Genomic DNA, 23,062 nt, shown 5'->3' with positions numbered 1-23,062 from the left:
GATGTTAACTAGGGAAAAACAATATCTACTTGGAAAGTATATTTAAAAAACAATTATAATCTCTTTATAGTTCTAAGAATATTTTCACATATATTATTTCTTCCAAGATGCAGGTAAGGCTGTTCTTCCTATTCTCAGCGGGCCACCAACGTCAAGAGAGGTCAATCCACCCAAAGTCAACAAACCGTGTGTAGGTCTCCCCAGGGCACAGCTGGGACTTATGACACCCTCCCACCCCAACCTCACCCGTTTCTTTTTCCACATTCAAAGATGAAAAGAGAAACTCTTCTGTAGTGCATGCTGATCATCTGAGACCCCAAACCAGAAGTCACTGAAAAGAAATCATAACGTTCATGTGTAACCTGTTATGAATATTTTAAATATATTCATAATTTAAACCTGGCTCCATCTCCCCTTGGATCTGTAAGACTTTCTTTACTGTGCTCAGGTGATCAGCATTTTACATTTTGAAGATATCGTTATCTCCATACAATGTTAAAGTGTAGTCCAGGGCCAGGAGCAGTGGCTCACACCTGTAAATCCTAGTATTCTGGGAGGCTGAGGTGGGAGGATCACCTGAGGTCAGGAGTTCAAGACTAGCCTGAGCAAGAGTAAGACCCTGTCTCTACCAAAAATAGAAAAACTAGCCAGGCATCATGGCACATGCCTGTAGTCCCAGCTACTTGGGAGGCTGAGGCAGGAGGATTCCTTGAGCACAGGAGTTGGAGGCTACAGTGAGCTATGATGACACCACTGCCACTGTACTCTACCCAGGGTAAGAGAGACTCTGTCTCAAAAAAAAAAAAAAAAAAAAAAAAGGCAGGGAGTCCAAACAGGGACCCATCATTTAAATGTGCCGTGAAATCCTTTAGGAAGGGAATCTCCTTTGCTTCATTTGTTTCAAACAAGGTTGATCATAACCACTGCGGGTAACTGTGAGGGTCGGCTGGCTAGAAGCGAAGCTGTAAAATTTTCGGCATGAATGAAGGAAGGTCTGTGCCCTGGGGACACCGACAGTGCCCTGGGGACACCAGCACATTTTCTAGAAGAATAGAGAGCCCTCCATTCCCAGTGAATACCTAGGAATTTGTTGGGAAAGATATTCTGCTGCCTCAATTTCCCTAAGCCTAAATAAAATGGTTCAGAGTAGCAAAAACAAAAACAAAAAACAAAGTAAACAAAAATTAAATGAATTTAGAAGGGCTTTTCAAAAAAATTTGCTTCTCAACATGTCAATTGGCAAATCCTTTTTTTTCAAATGCTTTCGAGCTTGGATTTTTAATATTATAGATAGTAGCATTACAAAGTACCTTGGAACCAATATGTTCTAACTCATATATCTTTGAGCATTGCTAGGATGTTAAAAACCATTTTATTATGAAAAATTCCAAATGAATACTAAAGAAGGGAAAAAAGCACAATGAATCCACTATTTCTCAGTTTCAATAACAACAATCTTGCCCAATTTATTTCATCATTTCCAGTCGCTCCCTCCGTCCGCAACCCCTGGCTTTTTTTGCTATAATGTCTTAAATCATATCCAACTATAATGTTATTTCTTCAATGTATACTTCAGCATACATCTACAAAAATAAGGACATTTTCATACATTGCCACAATGTTATTATCATCCCTAACAAAATTATAATAACAGTGATTCCTTACTGTTTATATTCAGATTTCCCATATTGTTTCAAAAATGTCTTCTTACAATTGGTTCATTGAACGGGTATCCAAACAAGGTTTTCACTTTGGAATTGGTCATTCTTGCAAGTCCCTTTTGGTCTAGAGCAGACTGCCTTCTTTTCCCCCCACTTGGCACTGACTTGTTTGCCAGGGAGATTGTTCTGCGGAATGTCCGCGCTCTGGATTTGGCTCATGTATCCCACGGTAGTAGTTAGCTTGTTCTTCCTATTCCTGTGGTTACTCTGCAGTAAAAGTTTGATTAGATTCAGGATCAATAGAGTTTTTTTGGCAAACATACTTGCTAGGTGATGCTGTGGATACCACAGTGCATTCAATCCAGAGGTATGTTGTGTCTTACTGCCCCACTTTTGGTGATGCCAAGACTGATTGGTGGGTTGAGGCGTGTTGGCCTGGTTCCTCCAGGGCACAGTTCCCACCATTGGTTTCAGCATCCACTGATAGTGTTTGCCTGAATGGTCATTTCACTAAGGGTGCAATTCTATTGTTTCTTCTGATTGGTAGCTGGAATTATTCCCTATAATAGAACTGTTCCTCATCCAGTAGGGTTATTTGGTTACCCAGAAATATAGTTCATACTAGAAAAGCAGGACTCTTTCTCTTTGAGTTTTAGAGTTATGGGTTGATGATGGCTCAGCAACTACCAGTGGTGATTGCTGCCCCCTCCCTCTCCCTCCCTTCTCTCTCTCACTCTCTCTCTCGCTCTCTCTCTCTCTCATCATTCTGATCACATAATTTGTTTGATATACCCCTTTAGTTTTGTGTTTTTTTAAAAAAGCTTTATTGTGATATAACTCACATAACACACAATTCACCCATTTGAAGTATATAATTCAATGGTTTTAAGTATATTTATAGGGTTGTGCAATCATCACAATCAATTTTTAGAAAATTTTTCTTTACCCCCAAAAGAAACCTTGTACCCATAGCAATCACCCCATTTTCCCTTTGCCCACCCCAGCACTAGGCTACCCCTGATCTGTTTTATGTCCTTGTTGATTTGCCTGTTCTTATACCTATGAATGGAATTATTGGCTCATACGATAACTCTATGTTTAATCATTTGAGAAACAGCAAAAGTGTTTTCCAAAGAGGTTGCACCATTTCACATTTCCACTAGTAAAGGATGAGGGTTCCAATTTCTTAATAACCTTACCAACACTTGTTATTATCTGTCTTTTTTATTATAGCCATCTGAATGGATGAGAAATGGTATTTTGTTTTGATTTGCATTTCTCTGAGACTGATATATTAAGCATCTTTTCATGTACTTATTGGTCAATTGCGTATCTTCTTTGGAGAAATGTCTTTTGAAATTCTTTGTCCATTTTAAAGTTTGTCTTTTTATTATTGAGTTGTAAGACTTTTTTATATATTCTAGATATAAGTTCTCTATCAGATATATGATTTGTAAATATTTTCTCCTATTCTGTGTCCAGTAGTTCCTTCCTTCCCTCCTCTTTCCCTCCTTCTTTCCCTCCTCCCTCTTCACTCTCCCTTCCCCCTCCCTCCCTTCCTTTCTGAACTTTTTTGTTGTTCATTCTTTCTGCCTTGCTAAACTTCTTGTGTGTCTCCTGTTTCCCAAACCTGGAACCTTTCAGAAGACCCTCTCCTGATTATTCTATAGCAGCACTGTCTAATAGAAATTTAATGTGAGGCACATGCATACTTTTAAGTTTTCTAGTAGCCACATTAAAAAAAAGTAAAAAGAAACAGGTGAAATTAATTTTAATATCATATTTTATTTAACTCAATATTTTCAAAATATTATTTTAATATGTAATATAAAAATCACTGTGATATTTTACTTTCTTCTTTCTTGCTAAATTTTCAAAATCCATCATATATTTTATACTTACACTACATCTCAATTTGGAATAACCGTTATTTTAAGTACCCAATATCCACATGTGGCTGGTGGCTACCATATTAGAGAGTACAGATTCAGGGACTCACTCGTCTGTAGCAGAAAGTGATAATTGCCTATGAATGTTTATTTCACTTCTCTAATTTAATAATAAAACTCCAATATTTGGATTCTATTTCTTGGGCATCCCCTGCTGTTAGATGTGGTCAAGGGCAGGCTTCCCTGTCATTTGAACGAGATGACCCAGGTTCAGCTTGTACCTTCTGCTCCTGGAAGCAGCCATTTATTCACAAAGCCCTGGCTCCCTTTAAGGGGAAATGATATTTATAGATGACAGTCTGGCAGTTGGGGTTGCTCCTGCTACTGGATTATCATTGGTTTTGATTGATCAGAGCTAGGACATACATGGTTTTTCAAAAGAGGCAAATAATGAGTCCATTTTAGTATTTTTCATTCAAATTTAAAATTATGGGGTTTTTATTTTAGTTAGTTGATTTCATATTTGTATCTTTTCTCTAATTGTGAAAATCTTAGTTCTTAACAACATTGATGTGATTAATAGTGACTTTATCCCAACATGTATAAATATTTTACATTTGTGTTTATTACCAATATGATACCAATATTATCATGACAGTAACATTCTGATGAGAAAAGTGGCACTGACCTGGCCTAACTAAGATGGAAGAGCTAAGGCAGGATTGCTCAAGCTCAGAGCTACTGTCATTTTAGGCCAGACAATTCTTTGCTGTGGGGGCCGTCCTGTGCATTGGGTGATGTTTAGCGGCTTCCCTGGCCTCTGCCCATTAGATGCCAGTAGCCTGTCCCAGGTTGTTATAGACATTGCATAGAGACAAGCTGACACAAATTCCACAGCTAAACTCCCAAGGTTTAAAAAAAAAAAAAAAACTCTATAAAAATAACTGAACTTGGTTTTCGTACACAAAAGATGGCATTTTACACACATTTTTTTCTGTATCTTGATTTTTTTTTTTTATCTTAACAAAATATCCTAGAGATCTTTCCAAGTAAGTGCATAAAGTTCTCCCTTAATAGCTGCATGGTGCTCCACTTTGTGTATATGATCATTTATCCCACCAGTCATCTAATGACAGGCATTTGGGTTAATCCTACGCTCGTGCTATTAAAAATAATGCTGCAGTGAGTAACCATGTGCATATAACACTTTGTGTATTTGCCAGTGTATCTTTGGGGTTGCTTCCTAGAAGTAGATTTGCTGGTTCAAAGGGCTAATGTGCATGAAATTATGGTAGAGACCGCCAAATTTCCCTCCATAGAGGTTGTACCATTTTATATTCCCACTAGTGTCCTGATTTCATTACTTAACATTATAGTCAGAACATTTCCAATGTCATTAAATAATCCTTGAAAATTGGATTTTGTAATGGCTGCCCAAAATTCCCACATGTGCATATACCATCATTTAGTTAATCATTCCTTTCCTGTTGAACATATCTGATGATCCCAAACTTTCTTTGTTATAAATAACACTGAAATGAACTTCTTTGCATAAAAATCTTTGACTAAAGGTCTGGTTATTTCCTTAGGACACATTTCTGGAAGTTGGATTAACGTATCAAAGGCTTAGATGTTTCTTAACTCTCTTGTGACATATTGCAGAAGTCCTTCTGTGGGGAAATAGTGTATTTTTGTCAAGAATATTGGGACAGATCTTTTTCTTGGCTTCGGGGTCTTTGATGAGGGAATAGACTTATCTGATTTAAGCAGTCTGTCCTGCTGGGGGAAATCACTAAATCATATCAAACTACATAAAGACCCAGTCTCGAAATCCCCAAAGAAATTCTTTATGGTTAGTGGCAGTTCTCATCAATGCATCTTTCAGGGCACTAAGCTATTCTTTACTGCTTGTTAACTTAACATTTTCTCGAGACACATTCGTTCTGTCTCAAAGGGGCAATCATTTTCTCCCTTCTCAGCAGTGAGATGGTGGGCAGCCTTTGTTTATTCAGGCCTTCTCCTCCCAAGAGAACTTTTTCTGGTATAGAGCATCACAGAGAGGACAAGAAGGAAGCAGGAAAGAACAGCTCATCGCTGTCATTTGCTGTGTAAATAAGCTATGAGAGGAATAACAAATGTTGCATCTTTAATATTACCACTTAAAGTAATAGCCACGTAAGAAATTTAGCAAGCACTATTAGGACTAATTAGAGCCGCCTCAATTGTTGAGTATTCACAAACTCAGGCCCAGGAGTCCAGAGGGAAACTAAATACTGAACAAGGCCATTAAGGCAAATGCCATCTTTAGATGTCTATTTAACTTATGGCAGTTGGTACAAATAAGGTGTGAAGACCATGTGGGTAGCAGGCGGAAACTCATGTTTTCCTTGCTGTTTGCAAAATGGCTAGAAATTCCAGCAACCCTCTTAAAAATCAGATAACCTGGTACGACCACACTCTGAATTAAAAAACAAATAAACCCTAACATTTAGAGGAAAACATAAGACCCAAGAGATGATCGCACTGGGAATGAAATAGTCTTGATTTGTTTGGGGGAAAATCAGCAGGAAAAAGGAGCTGTTGTCAGCAATGGCTCACCTGTGCCATTGCCTCATGACTTCAGCTTATTCACTTTTTCAGCCAAATTTGAAGCCCCACTGGAGCAATTGCTAACCTGGCTGTCTTTCTTTTTTTTCTTTTCTTTTTTTTAAGAGATGGGGGTCTCATTCTGTTGCCCAGGCTGGAGTGGTGCAATCATAGCTCACTGCAGCCTTGAACTCTTGGGCTAAAGTGATCCTCCCACCTTAGTCCCCTGAGTAGCTAGGACTACAGGTGCATGCCACCATGCCTGGCTAACCTGGCTGTCTTTGTATCACCCATGTAAACCGACTTCTTCCCATATGAGCCTTCTCCTCTCTGGAGTGGTGTTTCTATAGCAGGGGATGCCTGTGATTGACAGGATCAGCAGACATAACCCCAGTTCTTTCTAAAGTAACCACATGCATTTCTGTGCTCTGGGGAGAAGCTGTGCTCTCTGAGGTCCTACCCTTTAGCTTTGTGCCTTGTCTAGAACAACATTTCTCCAAAAGGGGTCTGCCACAGGTGAATAAGCATCGTGCAAAAAATGGTACGTAGTGGTCCGATGTGTTCAAGAGATGCAAGTGAAAGACAGTTCAACCGTTTATCCCTGGCAAGACTTCTCAGTGCCTTTAAGACGCTATTGTGCTTTGTGACTCTCCATAAAAGATAAGATAAAGCGGTGCTTTCCACACTCTGACCCCAGAGTCCTTTCCTCAAGGAGCATCTCACAAGACCAGTGCTCCATCTGAAAACCCTTTGGGAGACATAGTTTCCATTACCTGGCCCTGATCTGATGCATACATCTTCCGCTGCAACTGTGTTCAGTCATGCTGGCGGGCTTTTTATCTTTTCATAGTACTTTTGTGCCTACCAGTAGTCAGATCATTTTGCTTGAAATTACTTCTCTCTGTACAAAACTTCACTATCCCATGCAATAATGTCAAGTCCATGATCTTCCACGTGTGGTTTAAGGGTGATACTGGTACAGCCAGGAAGCAAGTGTGTTGGGCAGGACTTGGTAGGTCCAGTGGGGCAGGCAGGTGGTGACTAGTGGGGTCATTAAGTAGTGGCCTTGCCCTTGCTCCGTTCACACCTTACTGTTTGTTTGACTCCATCAGACATAAATAGCTTTCAACTTGGCCTACTTTGGCATTACTTTTTCTTCTTAACAGGGTGCAGGTTGACATGTGAACCATAAGTTTAAAACCAAATTTTAAAATTATTGTAAACATTTTATAGAAAATTTGGGAACCAGAAAACCTACTCATCATTTGACCACTGCGACACAAGTATTATCATCTTTGTGTCTATCTTTCTAGTGAAAACGGTTTAGTATTCATTATCATCTGCTGCCTGCGTGTCCATCTGTGGTCATTGTTTTTGTTCCCAAGAGGGAAATAGTTTCACTGTTTGGCTATTTAGAAAAGTAATACATTTTCATTATAAAAATCACATTTTATATGCTTTAGTATTATTTAATAGTGAATAGTCCTGCCTGGCATGGTGGCTCATGCTTATAATCCTAGCACTCTGGGAGGCCGAGGCCGGTGTATCATTTGAGCTCAGGAGTTCGAGACCAGTCTGAGCAAGAGCGAGACCCCGTCTCTACTGAAAAACAGAAAGAAATTAGCTGGACAACTAAAAATATATACAAAAAAATTAGCCGGGCATGGTGGCACATGCCTGTAGTCCCAGCTACTCGGGAGGCTGAGGCAGAAGGATCGCTTGAGCACAGGAGTTGGAGGTTGCTGTGAGCTAGGCTGATGCCATGGCACTCTAGCCAGGGTGACAGAGCCAGGACTCTGCCTCAAAAAAAAAAAAAAAAAAAAAAAGAATAGTCCCCTGCAACTACACCGTGGAAAATGATAGAAATCTTTCCAGACTCTTCTACATATGTACATGTGTGTATGTAGAACCACACGCAGAAGCAAAAAAATGTGACCATCCAGTGTGTGTGTGTATATATATATATATATATATATATAGTTCTATGGCCTGTTTTTTCATTCTTTGCTTAATATATTGTGGGCAACTTTGAATATTGACCTAATCCCATATAGAATTCCACTGTGTGAATGTGCCATAATTTATTTGACTGTTCTCTTCTTTTTCTTGAGGGTTGTCACTCTGGCACCAGCCTGTTGAACCATCTTAGCGCCCAGATGGGCCCCACACACCCTGAGACCAGACCAGGGTAGGGGTGGGGGCGGGGGTGGGAGGAGCGGCTTTTCCTTTGGGGTTTGGCTGGAGTGCAGGTATCGTCCAAGCGGTTTTCTGTTCTGGCAGACTGCCTCGCCCCAGTCCTGGGGCCTTCTGTCTGCACCTTGGCACTTCCGAGTGGCGGGCCACTCCAGCACCCCATCCGGACAGATGGGAGACAGAAAGGAATCCCAGGGCACTCGCTGCCACGTCATTCCTCAAGTCCTGAGGTCCCCAGCCAGGCTTCCTCCTCTTTCCACCTTTCAGGGTCTTTCTATGTTTGTTTGTTGTATCATACCCAGAGGTTTTTAGTTGTACAAGAGTGGACGAGGGAGGAAGGGGCTGCTCTGTCTCAGTTAGAAGGAAAAGTCTGCTGTTCATATTTTTGATTCTCTCTTTTATCTCTTTATACATATGTGACATAATTTATTTTATATTCTGTATCAGTGGAGTCTATTTCTGTTGTTAGTTTTTTTCTGCTGACTCTCATTCATGGTGATTTGTTATGTGTTTTGTAATTTTAGATGGTGAGCATGTACATTAGTAAGTGCACTCTGTCTGTGGGAGTCTTGCATGGGTCCCTCCGGAGAAAATTTACATTTGACTGTGTCAGGCTTTGGACTCCCACTTTAAGCTGATTTCTTAGCTTCGGATTTCTTGGAACATGCCAATGAGGGTAGGTCTGTGGTTCTGATTTGTCAGTGAAGACTTTTTCCCAGCTCAGCGTGCAACAGACAAATTTCCTTGATGCCTTTCGTTGCTGATGGGGAGATTTCCCAACCTACCCTCTCGGAGTAGGCCTGCCGCCTTCAGCGGGACTGGTGTTTTGCTTTATGTGGTGGGCCTTGATCCCACCTCCCGTCTCGAATGGTCCCAAGACTTCCTATGCTATTCCACGTGCAGCCTTTAAAACTCAAACCTTTTTGTAACCAAGAGGCAAATGCCCCCAAATCAGCCACAGCTTCAACTTCAACTGCCCAGTTTTGATTTTCGGCTTCCTCTTCATTCTTGGCCCATGAGAATTTTGGCCCTGCCCCCTTGTGGGCTCAGTTGTGTATTCAAAAAGTATTTCCTGTAATTAATTGAGCCTTCTAAGGGGCTTTATAACAAGAGATTTCTGGGTATCTAACTCGTCTTTTTGCTGGAAACAGAGCCTTTCCCGTTTTTTTCCCCCCATTCTGACAATATATTTTCTGGCAAGAGTAATTGAGGAATATATCATCTTTGTTGATATTGGAGTAATTAGAAGTAATTTTCATTCTTCATTATAAAGAAATGATACTCTCAACCCAGACGTTAGTAGAACATAAACTAAACTGATTGCTGCCACTGTGCTGCCGAGTCCCCGGCCTCGTGCCTGCGAGCTCCCTGCTCAGAATGAGAAGTGGAGTCCCCTGGAGGCCATGCCTGTCAGCTCGCCTTCAAAAGCACTGCCCCACCAAGTGACTTGGATGACTCATCCCCTAAACTCATTGTTTCCATTATTTTCACTAATGATTAAAATACAATGCTTTATTCCCATTGCCCAAGTTGATGCTACTTTTCTCTATTAATTAGAACTAATGATGATTATAAAATGCTGATTTTCAACAAAGCAGATTCCCCTTCATAAATAACTCCAGGATTTTAAGGAAACAGGCCATTTAACCTGAAGCCAGTGGCCCTGCACCTGAAGTTCATGCATCTTGCAGGTGGTATTTGCTGAGCACCTATCGAGTGTTCTGCAGGATAGAGGAGAGGGAATCCAAGGCATGTGGTCCCTAATCCTTGGCCCCTGGAAACTGGCAATCTGATGGGACAATTGATGAGATATGGCACAGATAACTATGGGGTGGGGATATAGCCAGCACTGTGTGACTGTGACAATGAGTAGAATAAAGTTATACACCAGGGAGAAGCAATTTCTGATGACATATGTAAATATAAATGTAAATAAATACATAAAAGCCTTTATGAGGCAGAGAGCACTTGGTCTGGGCATGTAAACATGACTTGACTTTTGATAGACAACATGGAAGTTCCACATGAAAAAAATGGCCTGAGCAGAAACTCAGAACTAGGATGGCAAAGAGTGGATTTGGGGAATGGGAAGCAGCCCAGTTTGGCCCAAGTGGGAATTGCAGGGGGTGGTCAGCTGATGCCGGGCTCCCTGTGGACGACAAAGCAGTCTTCGATGCTTTAATCATTGGCTCTCCATCAGTAACCAAAGAATATTGCGATCCTTTAATCTGCTCCTCAAGGATGGTCATGAACACTCACTTACAGACATGCTGCAAAGATGGCGTGCACAACTGAAGGCTGCTTTCTCCTAGCATGCTGAGCTGGTTTGTACCGATTATATTTTAACTATTTTTTTTTTTTTTTTTTTTGAGACAGAGTCTCACTCGGTTGCCCAGGCTAGAGTGAGTGCCGTGGCGTCAGCCTAGCTCACAGCAACCTCAAACTCCTGAGCTCAAGGGATCCTCCTGTCTCAGCCTCCCGAGTAGCTGGGACTACAGGCATGCACTACCATGCCCGGCTAATTTTTTCTATATATATTTTTAGCTGTCCATATAATTTCTTTCTATTTTTAGTAGAGATGGGGTCTCGCTCTTGCTCAGGCTGGTCTCGAACTCCTGAGCTCAAACGATCCGCCCACCTCGGCCTCCCAGAGTGCTAGGATTACAGGCGTGAGCCACCGCGCCCGGCCATATTTTAACTATTGAAGGAACAAACCAGAATTATGTTTGCTTCCAAATTCTGTAAAATTTGGAATGACTTCTGCCCCAGGAACCCCCTGGTTTAACAGGGGAGACAGGACAAGGGACTTGGGAAGGCATCTGAAAGTTTGGCACATGTGTTCAGGTGATCGGGCACAAGGAACTCATGTGAGCTGTGGAGGTGGCCAGTGGCTGCCACATCTTTTCTCCAGTGGTGGACGCGGGTCCAGTGGGCCAGGCTCTGAGGTCTGTAAGCCTTCGCTGCCTTCCACATGCCTTGCCTATCGCAAACTTGCTGGCTGTTTGATGTTTGAGGTGATGGAAGTACTAAAAAACCAAAAGAAAGGAGACATGAGAACAGAATAACCAGGTTTAAAACTCAAAGTACAGGGGCTAAGGGGAGTGTTTTCTAGTTGCCACAGGTTAAATTTTTTTATATAAATATATTGGCATAAAGAATGATTCCTGGGTACATTCCATTTGTCCTTCGTTTCCTCCCTTGTATGATTATATTATTATTGATGTCATGAAAAGTGCATTCATCAGGCCTGGCTGTCAGACAGTTGCACTCATTTTGCGCCCACAAGCAGTTTTGAGGTGAATCTCTTGCTTTAGGGCATTAGCTGATCGATACAGACATCTCTAGTGAGGGTCGGCTTTCCCACCTTCCTCTGCACGACTCCATTTTCCCAGGGCATTCTGGTCTTCCTTTAGATAAGAAGCCACTCTGGATGGGATGGGGACAACAAGAAGGTGCCCCTACAGAAGAGCCAACCTTCTGCAGTCCCCTGCCTTGTCAGGAGGAAGCAGCTGGTCCAAGGAAAGACATTGGGAGAAAAGATGGCAACTGCTCATCGCCTGAGGCTCTGCCATTGCTAAGGGCTTATTTTCTCTTCCTTCCTGGTTTTCAGTCTGCTACCAATTTTTATTTTGTCTTTGAAGTTTACAGGATCGACATTCCTGCAGGCCAAGGCCCAATCTTCCAATTATTGCCTTTAGTTACATATGAGTAGGGGCTTTGTCTTATTCATTTCTATACATGGGAGGCTCAGCAGAGATAATACGTAAGTGGTAAATATTGCTGAACTGAACTGAATTCCGAGTGTAATGGTTTCACTTCCTGTTAAAAGATCTGCCCCTCCCCTCTGCCCTTTTCTTCCCTCTGCCAACTGTCTGGATCGACTCTTGACACATCAGACACACCAGGTATTCTGCCAATTTCATCTTCTTGGAGATGTGTCTTCCAGAACCTTCTTCCAGCTCCAAAGTGAACTGATTGTCCTCTGCACCCAGCATACAGAGGAACCCTGGATCTCACCTCTTCATCCTGGAGATTCCTTCTCTTTCTTGTCAGACCCTCTGTTTCTCGACTCCCTTACAGTCCCTTGGTTTGGTTTACTCTCTCCCTTTGGAGAGAGTCCTTCGGGATTTTCCTGATAAATGGTACACTGGAGGTAAATTTTTCTTAGGCTTTGCAGGTTGAAAATATCTTTATTCTATCCTCCAACTTAATTGAAGCTTTGATCATGAGATTTCTACATTGGAAATTATTTTTTTCTCAGAATTTTGAAGGCATTGTTCTATTTTCTTTTAATATCCCGCATTGCTATTGAGAAGTCTTATTGTTTATACAACCTGTTTTTTCTCTTGGGAAGCTTTTATGATCCTTTCTTTGCTCTCTGGGTTCCGAAGTTTCACCATGACGTGACTTGGGAATCCACTTGCAGTTAACTGTGTCACGGGCTCCAGAGACTCACTGAGTTAAAATCCTCATCCCTGCCTCGTAGGGTTATTGTGAGAATTAAATGAATCAATGCCTGTAAAATGTTTGACATAGTGCCTGCCTCTTAGTAAGTACTAATCATTAGCTTTTATTAATATTTCAAATACAGAAAATAATTTCCTAGAGTTCTGGAAAGTTTTCTTGAATTATTTCATTGATATCCTCCTCTCTGTTTTCTCTAGTCTCTTTTTCTAGAACTCCTATTATTTGTATGTTGGTTCTCCTGTAATAATGTTCTCATTAAAAAAAATTTTTTTTTCTTTCTCTTTCTGAATTTCTTTTTGTTCTGTGTGTGTGTCTTTCTTGATTTACTCTGTGGGAGATTTCCTTAGCTTTATCCTCTGAACTTTCCACTGTATTTTAATTTCTTCTATCATATTTTGTATTCCCAAGTTATTGTGTTTTGTTGTTGTTGTTTTTTCTCTGAATGTTCTTTTTGGCATTCTCTTTGCTAGAGTCTGAACGCATCCCCCAAATTTCATGATTTGGAAACTTAATCCCTAAGGCAACAGTGTTGGGCGGTGGAGCCTTTGGGAGATGTTTGGGTCACGAGGGCTCCACCCTCATGAATAGATTAATGTCATTATAAAAGGGCTTGACAGAGGGATTTTGGCCTCTCTCTTTTGCCCTGTACCTTCCATCATACGAGGACACGGTGTTCTTCTCCTCTGGAGGATGCACCATCTTAGAAGCAGAGACCAGGCTCTCATTGGACACTAAACCTGCTGATCTTGGACTATGAGGACTAAATTTCTGTTCTTTGTAAATTACCCAGTCTTGGGCATTTTGTTACAGCAGCACAATATGGACTAAGACACTCTTCTTGTTTCACGGCAATATTTTCTTACCTCTCTCTGAGAATACTGATTTTTTGAAGTTTCATTTCCCTGTAGAATCCTATTTCCTTAAAGATTCTTTTTGTTTTTTCCCCCTGTTTACTTGTTTTGGATTCTGTCTTTATGTGAGAGGTGTTCCATAGATGTAGGTCTCCTTACTGCCTGCTAATAATGTGTATGAGAGGCACACTAAAAAAACCCACGGGAATCTCTGGGTGTGTGGGAAAAGCTTGTCAACTCTGGACTCCATGTATTGGGATTTGACTGGGATACTGTGTTAGGAACTCCCAATATCGATGTCCTTAGGTCTTTCTCTTTGGCTGGTCAGATTTCCAAGTGAAGATTCTTACAATCTCCTGCCTGGAGGGTAAGAGCTTGGCTGGCAATATTCTAGCGATAGTTCAACTCATTGCTTCAATACAGTACACTGCTCTCAACTGTGCATGACGTTTCCCAGCTGGAGACCCTCCATTTTACTCTCTGCTGCGGAATGGGAGAGGCAGTTCCCTTGCTATGGGAGGTGGGGAAGTAATCTGTGATCCAACTGTTTCTTATACAAACTTTCAACCAACCTCCTTATTTTAACCTACCTTCACCTCACTGCTAAAGTTGTGAGATACTGCCAATTCCAAGACTCTTGGGGATTCTGTGATTCAAATCAGATTGTTTCTCAGCTTTCCATACTGAAAATTTAGAGCGGCTTCTCAGGTCTGAAAAGTTAGTTTTTACTCATCATTATGCTTTCCAGCTTTTACATTTTTGTTTCTATCAGTTCTTCTTCTATTCTCTTTGCTTTTGTAGGTTTATTCCCTTAAAAACCCCTTCAGTGTTGTTTTAGTGGGTTTCAGGAGGAAGTAGAGGTGATTGTGTTCACCCCCAAGTTTAAGTGCAGTCTTAGTTAATTTAAAGTCCATCAACAATGAAGTGTTTTTATTTCAACCTTAATAACACAGACAGCCTTCTGTTGGAATGTCCTTGGGCATGAAGAACAGTATATCTTTGTGGCTTATGTGCAGGGGTGATATTCAAAATACCAAACAACTGGTGTGGTATTATAAGCACTGACCAATCAAAAGACACAGCATCATTACTGGTGCCTGCTGGCTGCATGTTATTGCGATGTGTGTGTGAACAAGGAGAAGCCACTTGAAGCAAAGATGAGCACAGTGTGGATTGGAGTGCTAGGTAAAGTTCTGTCGTGAAGCATGGTTTTTTCGTTTCCTTGACCCTGTGCCTTGAATATAAATGTTGGCCTTGAGAGGGAGAATGATTGTGCAAGGGAAGAGGTGGCTGAGTCTCCGCTGTGAGATGAATTTCAACAGGGTGAGACTGATAAAGAACAAAGCAAATAATTGTTCCTGCCGGGGAGGCAGCCCTGGACCGAGGGTTCTCAGCTCAGGGTTAGAGGAATAAGAGACGAAGAAAAGACACGATCTTTAAAGAAATTTGGTCACTCCAATTTTGGATTCGTATATGCTACCTGGAAGTATGTTTTTGTTTTTTCAATTTAAAGGGAAATACTGTAACATAGATTCAGAATGAGAGTAAGAAGAATGGGAGGACACATCGGACGTTCTCAGTGTCTTTATGAATGAGAAATATCTGGGGATGATGTTTTCACTGTTACTCTCCATTAATGGTTAAGCTGGGCCAAACAGAGGCATTTCTTAATTTCTATTCTAGAAAATCAAACAGCTGTTTCCCTCCCCTCTAGGAGCTTGAAATTTTAACATATAAAGAGTTTACAGACTCACACTCAAAATGATGTATTGATAATAGGAATGGCAATTCAGAGGGACCAAATAGCCTCAGTGGATGAGGGAAAGCTCTACTTTACATAAGAGTGCTATATAATTCTGTAATAATGCCAAATACCTTTAGAATAAAAAATCCGAATGTATCTAAAAATCACCATTTGCAACCTCTAGTGAAATAATTGATTCAGGCAGAGGCCATTAACAGATGCTAAAACCGCTAGTTGAAAGGGGTAGGGAACTGGGTATTCACATGGTTCCAAAGTAATGTGTGTAGAATACTTACTACTGGCCAGGAGAAGGTGTTTCCTTTATGGTGGGTTCTGTGGTCACCAGATAATTAAACACCATATTACTAAGTGTGAGACACACAGACATGTGGATCCTGGTGCGATATAATAAGAAAACACAACATCACCTCTGAATTATACTTGCCAAAAATACTTACCCTGAATCTAACTAAGCTTTGAGAACTAACTTCCATCTTAGAGGACAGGATATAGAGGAACCAGTTACCTGATACCACAAGGAAAACATCAGACAAATCCGGAATGTGGGACATTTTGCAACTGGCTTTATCTTTTTAAAAATAGGCCAGGGCAAGTAGACCGGTCTAGATTAAAAGAGATTTGAAAGACATAACCATATGTAAGGTATGTTCCTTGCTTGGATTTTGGTTGGAAAAAATATACAAGATATTTGGGAGACAACTGAAGAAATTTGAATATGGACCGAATATTAGACACATTACAGAACCAGTTTTGCGAGGTGTCATAATGGTATTGTAACTATGTGAGAAAACGTCCTTTTTTGGGGGGAAATGCATGCTAAGGCATTTAGACAAGAGATTTCATGATGTCGTATACTTCGAAATAATTAGCAAGGATAGATAAATAGATTTGAAGCAGATATGGCAAATGTTAACTGGTGTTGAATCAAGATATAGATGTCCAATTGTTTTCTTCTACTTTTCGATTTGTTTGAAATTTTTATATTAAGAAGTTTAAGGAAGTGGCCTGCAGATGCAAAGTTGCATAAACCTGGCCTGACAGTTTTGGGAGGAGCAGGAGTGAGTGTCTCAAAGGGCCACATTTACATTGGGCCCCCAGGAAGTGCCCTGGCCCTGAGTCCACCAGTGTAACGGAATGAATGAGAGTTTTGGAAGAGTTAATGTACTTACAGACTGCCCAAGTTATTGTCAGGAATAATCTACTCACTGGAAAGATGAGATTGAATGATTCATGTTACAACTACAATGACAGTACTCATGTTTGGTGGTTGTTAGTTGGCTTCCTCCCTCCCCTACATTAAAGTCACCTAAAATTACCTCATTTGCATGTGAATTTTTGGGGTTGTGTTTTCTTTCTTTCTGGGAATATATTTTCTCTCTCTCTCTCTCTTTCTTTCTTTCTCTTCCTAGTTTTCTCTTTCTTTTCTTTCTTTCCTCTCTTTCTTTCTTTTCTCTTTCTTTCCCTTCCTTCCTTTTCTTTCCTCCCTCCTTTCTTTTCTTTCTTTTTCTTATACCAATTCTTTCTCCAAACAAGGTGAAGTCATTGTCCCGTCAACTCAGGCACAGATGTAGAGTGATAGTTAAAATGCAGAATTGCTTCCTGTAATACTACACTGTTCTTAAATATAGTTGTTGCTTAAGAAGTGTGTTCGCTGCCCCGTCCAGCTCTGCTTCTGATGTGATTTCAGGGAGCTGGACTGTGCCATGTTACGCCGCCTGGAGAAGAGGATTCTGGTTGATCTCCCCTGCCGGGAGGCCAGGCAGGCCATGATCCACCACTGGCTGCCCCCTGTGAGCAAAAGCACAGCCCTGGAGCTGCGCACAGAGCTGGAGTACAGCGTGCTGAGCCAGGTGGGCTGCCCTGGAGGAGTGAGCGTGCAGGCCAAGGGGCCACCGCACGACCGTCTTCTAGACAGGGTCTTACCATGAGCCATTAGGAGCTTGAGACAGTCAGAAAAGATCCAAGCTACCCCAGTAATGCAATGGGTTCTTCCTCATGGAAGAATGAGCTCTTTGTCACTTGGAAACATTCAAGCAGGGCGTAACAATGTGAGGTAGTAGAACTAGCATAGGGTTTAGACTCAGAACCTATGGTCAAATCCTGGCCCTGCTATTTGTTAGCTATGTGACCTCAGGGAAGTCACTCTCTGAGCCTCAGTGTTTCCATCTGTAAAATGGGTAGCAGATAAGGATTATTGTGATGATTAAATGAAAATCTTTCACAAGCAGAAAAGCTCTAGGTCCATGGTGTCCATTCCCAGGGTGCTGTAGAAGCGTTGCCTGCTTTGGGTGAACCCTGGCACACGATGTTCTCTGAGGTTCCTCAAGGCAGGTATGATCTTAGTTACAAGAACAAAAGTGCCTCCCAAATTTGATCATCCTTGGATTTGAGCACAAACTCCCCAGTAGGCTAACTTGGATGGGCCTGTATGTTAGGAAGTTGGTTTTTTGGCCCAGCTGCTTAAGTTACCCAAACACGTTTGGAGCATTCTTCCTCAAGCAGTGTTTGTCTGCGAATCTTGGTCTAGTGTTCATGGATGACGCATTCGGAATCTAAACAGGGCTTCTGATACTGGGTCCTGCCTGTAAGAATGTAATGGCCACCAGCATTCTCCTGCTGACCAGCGGCTGGGTTTGTGGCTGTTGCAGGAGACGGAAGGCTACTCGGGCTCAGACATTAAGCTGGTCTGCAGGGAAGCAGCCATGCGGCCCGTGAGGAAGATCTTCAACGAGCTTGAAAATCACCAGTCAGGTATGACTGAGATCACACCGCAACAGTGCTCTGGAGAGAAATTTGTGTTGAAAAGTCCAACTCTCACCAGCAGATGGCGCTCGGAGCCCGTTCTTGGCAGCTCTTTGCACTTGCAGCACGTTCTTCGGTCAGATCCTCCCAGGTGCACGGAACTCAGCCCTCCGTTGGTGTTCTGTGTTGGATCGGCTGTGCTCGCAGATGATAAACTCCTCAGGGCTCAGGCTTTTATTTCTCTGGCCACTCTGATGTCGGGCTAGATCCATTTGAAGCTCTATATAAATATTAAATAATACTTTGATAACGATACATTCAAGTCACATTTTTTTGGTCTGGCCTTTAGGGGCTAACTCAGTTTCACATTAAAGAATTTTTTCCCCAGCCCTCTTTATAGTCTTGCCTTTTGCTGCGTTAACCATTAAGAGTGCTGCATTATGCATTGTCTTGAAAGAAGGTCTATTAGCGTTTCAAGAGCATTGATCACCAACAGGTCGATTGTTGTGCTGTTACTCTTGTGTTTGTACCTAGAGAGCAGCAATTTACCTGGGATCCAGTTGGATACCGTGACCACTGCCGACTTTTTGGATGTGCTAGCTCACACCAAACCCTCCGCAAAGAATATGACGCAGAGATACTCAGCCTGGCAGAGAGAGTTCGAGTCGGTCTGAGATCACGTTTATACTGACCTGGCCACAAAGGCAACCACAGAGGTCTCCTAATTTATTAGCGTAAGTGAGAAAAGAACATAATGATTGGAATGGAAAAGAGAAAATTATTCTTGAAGCCTGGATTAATTTCAACAACTGTATTGTTTTGGGACTCTGATATATTTTCATTAATTTACCATTATCGATGTCAGCAAAATACTGAAGATTTCAACTGCATATATATATATATATATATGTGCTATTAGGTCATGCAATGGAGATTTTCTCACAATTAGAGTCCATAAAATCTTCATGAACCATTTCCTGTGATGTTCTTCGTTTGTGAACTTTAGAAGAAAAAGCTGTAGTGAGCAAAGCAGTGTTGGCCTTGCACGGGACGGGCCTGGCTTGGGCAGCCAACGGCAGCTAAGCTTGACCGACCGTCTGACCAGCTGAGAGTTCAAGGGTGGGTGAGGACGGGCACAGGGTGGGGAATGTGTCCGCCTCTCTCATTGTGAATCTCATCCGCTCCCCTAATCCTGACCCCAGCCAGCCTCCGCAAACCCCGACCAAACTAGCCCCGCTTGGAAATGTCACTGAGTATTTTGATTCTAGAGCTAATAGCAGGGGTGACTACACACCATCATCACCAGCTACCGGTCTGAGTGTTTTGAGTTCTGGTCCCCAGTAGTGTCTTTTGACACTTTTCACATCTCACATTCAGTGTTCTATGCCCTTCTCTTTCCTTGTCTGAGGCTATCTGAGCGCTGTATTTGCTTCAGACTCTAAAGCATCTGCAGCGTCGGATGGGGCACCTGAGCTTCTAGAACATTCGTCCTGAGTCTTCCCTGCTTAGGCTCCTCCCACGTCCTTACGGAGTTATAAGCAACTTAGAAGCATCTCTCAGAAACCCACAGTCCGAGGCATCTACTTTCAACTCCTGATAAACTTCGAAGGCTCCCACTAAGTGCCGCCACTTCTCTCCCACACTGGGACTCGCCTAGGGGACATTTTCTTTTCCTTGCCTCGTTTTCTCCATCCCTGCAGGCAGATTTCTCCAGAGAGGAAAAACTCCCAGGAAAAGAGGCGTTTTGGATGGCTAAGTATTCCAAAGGATTTTACCTTTTTAAGCACAATGAAAGCCTTTTTTTTTGGTATTGATTATTTTGAGTGGATTATTTTCAAATGCCTCTTAAAACGTCATTTCATGGAAATTGTAGTCAAATTGAAAATATGCCTTATATAATGACTTTAAAATAAAAAAGATTCCAGTTTATGCTGAATCTAAACTTCTGCATGAGCATTATTAGGTACGAGCTGCTGCAGCGCTGCCTCAGATCCGCCAGATGCCCGTCGTTTTTCTTTCCCGCACGGCCAGACACAGCAGGTAAGCTTTCCACCCCCTCCCTCCCGCTCTGGTCCTAGTGTTCCAAGGGAGCAGGGACCAGAGGAGCACTGCAGAGTGAGCAGATCCACACCCAATTCCCGTTCCCAGCCGTGTCTCACCCTGGCCCACCAGCATGCCCACTGTCCCCAAGGATTTAATTCCACGGTTTCATCTTTCCAGAGAATAATGGAAAAACCCCATTCTCCTGCCTTGGCTAGGGACGATCATCCGCTGCTCGGGGTGGGGGGAGTTTCTGAGGCTCCAACTTTTACCCAGTTCCTCGCTTTTCAACCCTGCCTTGCGCCTCACTTCCTCTCTCCCTGCTACCTCCAAGCCTTGAGGATGAATTTTGGATGATTTTCTTTGCACTGATTTTAGTTATCAATATTCCATCCACTTTCCACCTCCCGAATTATTGTATCTTTTCGTCCACGGGTGTCTCCTCTACCATTCTTTGTGAGCTGTCCTTTCGGGCTTATCCCTTTATTCCTTTACTCTTATTTTAGTAAGGCTTTGAGAAAAAGAGACCAGCTAACGTAGGATTTACCTACTCTGTTTAGAGTCTCTATGGTTATTTTTTAAAAATTAAAGTATGTTTAAGTTCATATAGGAGATTGGTCTGGTAGTTTTTGGAGGAAGATTTAACTGAACAAGTGGTATTTTCTTCTAAAGCAGAGGTGACAATTCAAAGGCCTACAGGAGCACAAAACATGGCAGCAAATGAGTGAAGTAGGCTGAGCGTAAGGTAAGGCAGAGGTGGGAACTGGTGAACTGCAGAGGGCCAGAGACCCTCTGAAGGACACAGCAATCACTTGGCTCCAGCTGAGCATGGAAATTTGTGCCTACCATTCCCAGCTCCTCCAATCATCCTAGAAAACCCAGTGGTTGATTTGCATGTCAATCTCCTGATGTTCAGGTGTTGGCCACTAAGGTTAACGAGCTGCCCGTAGCATTCACTGGGCCTGTTCCCACTCATTCAGATCACCTGCAGAAGCCTTCCCTGACCGCCCACACTCACCCGAAGCCCAACCGCATCCCCAGTAGCTGTGTTCCTCTCCAGCCCTTATCGGTATCTTTCACTGCATTAGGTAGCTGTGTGTAGGTGCACGTGTTTCATTGTCTGTTTACCTTCCTTGAATGTAAGCTCCAAGATTGTGGTACTTTTTTCCACTGCTACTGAATGCATGAAACAGAATTTAAAACAGCGTAGTAGCCAAAGGCTAGCTGAGTGCTGCATTTGCTTCAGACTCTTAACTTGTGACTACTGTTCCCATGCACTAGCTCTCTGCACGTGGTCTCTTCTCTTAGAGAGAAGACTTACACAAAACCATTTTGAACTTGTTGGAGCACTTTGTGTTGTTAGATATATTTTTACATGCTTCGATTCCCCGACTCGAAGATACGCATGTTAGGAGGAAGAGCTACATTCAGCTCTATCTTCCTGCTTTACTTTACCTACAGGGGGCATTTAATAAATATCTAATTTTCCTAGGCACATCAGCTGGTGAAACAAACAGGAGTTGAGCTGTGTATGACAGGTAAGCACTGGAAAAAATAAGGTATTCAAAACTGTTTGATTTTAAGAGTTATGCAGTTTGTACTATGACATACGATTTCTGATGCTCTGACACCTTGTTACTGCTCCTTAAAGAGAGCAACATGCTTTGGGATAGGAAGCATTGATGGCGGGTATGATACAAAAGCAAGCAAAGGCCTCTTGCATTTATGCCAAAAAAAGCTTTTGTGACTTATGTCAAATAAACAGGATAATGCAAACATGGCCCTATGCAAACAACTGCTAATACGATGAAGGGATTCTACTTCTCAAGGTAGTGTTTCAGTGAAACAGTACAGTTTCCAAAATTCTTTATTATAGGTACTCAAGGACTTCAGTTTTAGCCTATTAATACATGGACAACCATTGATCCAAAACCAACTGTACATAATCAATGTGGGTGCGTTCTTAACTTCCCTGTCCAACATGCTATCGTGTTTTAAAATGTGAGATTAAGGGTGAAGTGACAGACACTATCATTCCAACGGAAATTCTGACATCAGCTATAGGTAAAGCTTGGTGGAACCGTCACTGAGGCGGGCTAGCCCCGTTTTCCTCTCCTGGCCATTCCGACCAGCTGTTACAGATGCTGAATGCTAGTAGTTAGGGTGCCTGCAAGCCCAAGGCAGACTTTGGAGGCGAGAGTGAAGCAGGTGGGACCACTGTCTGTCCTCCCTTGCATCGGCTTTGCCCTCCTCACACTGCTGTGTTGCAGCAGATATAAAAAAGAATGAGATGCAGTCCTGTCTAGTGGGAGAAGAGCCAGGTGAAGATGTAAGTGCATGCTACCAAGTGCCACGTGGGCACGAAGGAGGGGATGCCTTGCTCCCTCCTGCAGTCAGGGAAGACATCAGAGGAGGGGACACAGAGGCTGGGTCTTCACAGTGTTCTTGAGTAATGTCTTGTGTACTCTCCTTAGCTCTTCAACTGGAAAGGGTCCTCAAGGCAAAATCCTTTTCTTACGCGCCTATTCCCCACACTAATCAGGGCACTCAGTGCACAGCAGCTAGCAAACACTTGACGCTTGGTCCAAGGCATCCCTGACCCGGGCGCCCCAGAAACAGGCCAAAATTGAGCACAGCCCACCCACCAGGCGCCACACAGAGCTGCGTGCTGAGCTCTTCTAGGTGGCTTTGCCCTGAGGAAGTCTAAATGTAGTAGAGTATCTCTTTTTTACTCCTCGGGAAGACCTTCTCCACTGAGGTAACTATAGAGATAACTTTTACCAACCCTTTTCAGATTGTTCAACGTGGACGGTCCGGCCACATCTGCATCATCACAGCAAACGCACAGCATTGGCCATCTGCCCAGTT

At 42.4% G+C, this 23,062-nt stretch overlaps 1 protein-coding gene across 3 annotated transcripts in view; it reads left to right on the top strand.

Moving 5' to 3' along the window:
- Positions 1-20,078, top strand: part of KATNAL2 (katanin catalytic subunit A1 like 2) — an 84,367-nt gene extending 64,289 nt beyond the window's left edge. For 2 of the 3 annotated variants that reach the window (XM_069468020.1, XM_069468018.1), the window contains 3 exons: positions 17,100-17,262; positions 18,061-18,163; positions 18,689-20,078. In XM_069468020.1, coding sequence (XP_069324121.1) covers positions 17,100-17,262; positions 18,061-18,163; positions 18,689-18,828 — 406 coding nt within the window. In that variant the 3' untranslated portion in view covers positions 18,829-20,078. The remainder of the gene's footprint in view (positions 1-17,099; positions 17,263-18,060; positions 18,164-18,688) is intronic. The other variant, XM_069468021.1, reaches the window with a different exon arrangement.
- Positions 20,079-23,062: the final 2,984 nt, after the last annotated feature.

This window comes from Eulemur rufifrons, chromosome 5 (assembly GCF_041146395.1).
Source record: "Eulemur rufifrons isolate Redbay chromosome 5, OSU_ERuf_1, whole genome shotgun sequence".
Classification (NCBI taxonomy): Eukaryota; Metazoa; Chordata; class Mammalia; order Primates; family Lemuridae; genus Eulemur; species Eulemur rufifrons.
Note: the sequence above shows the minus strand (reverse complement) of the source record. Positions and strands in the feature narration are given on the sequence as shown.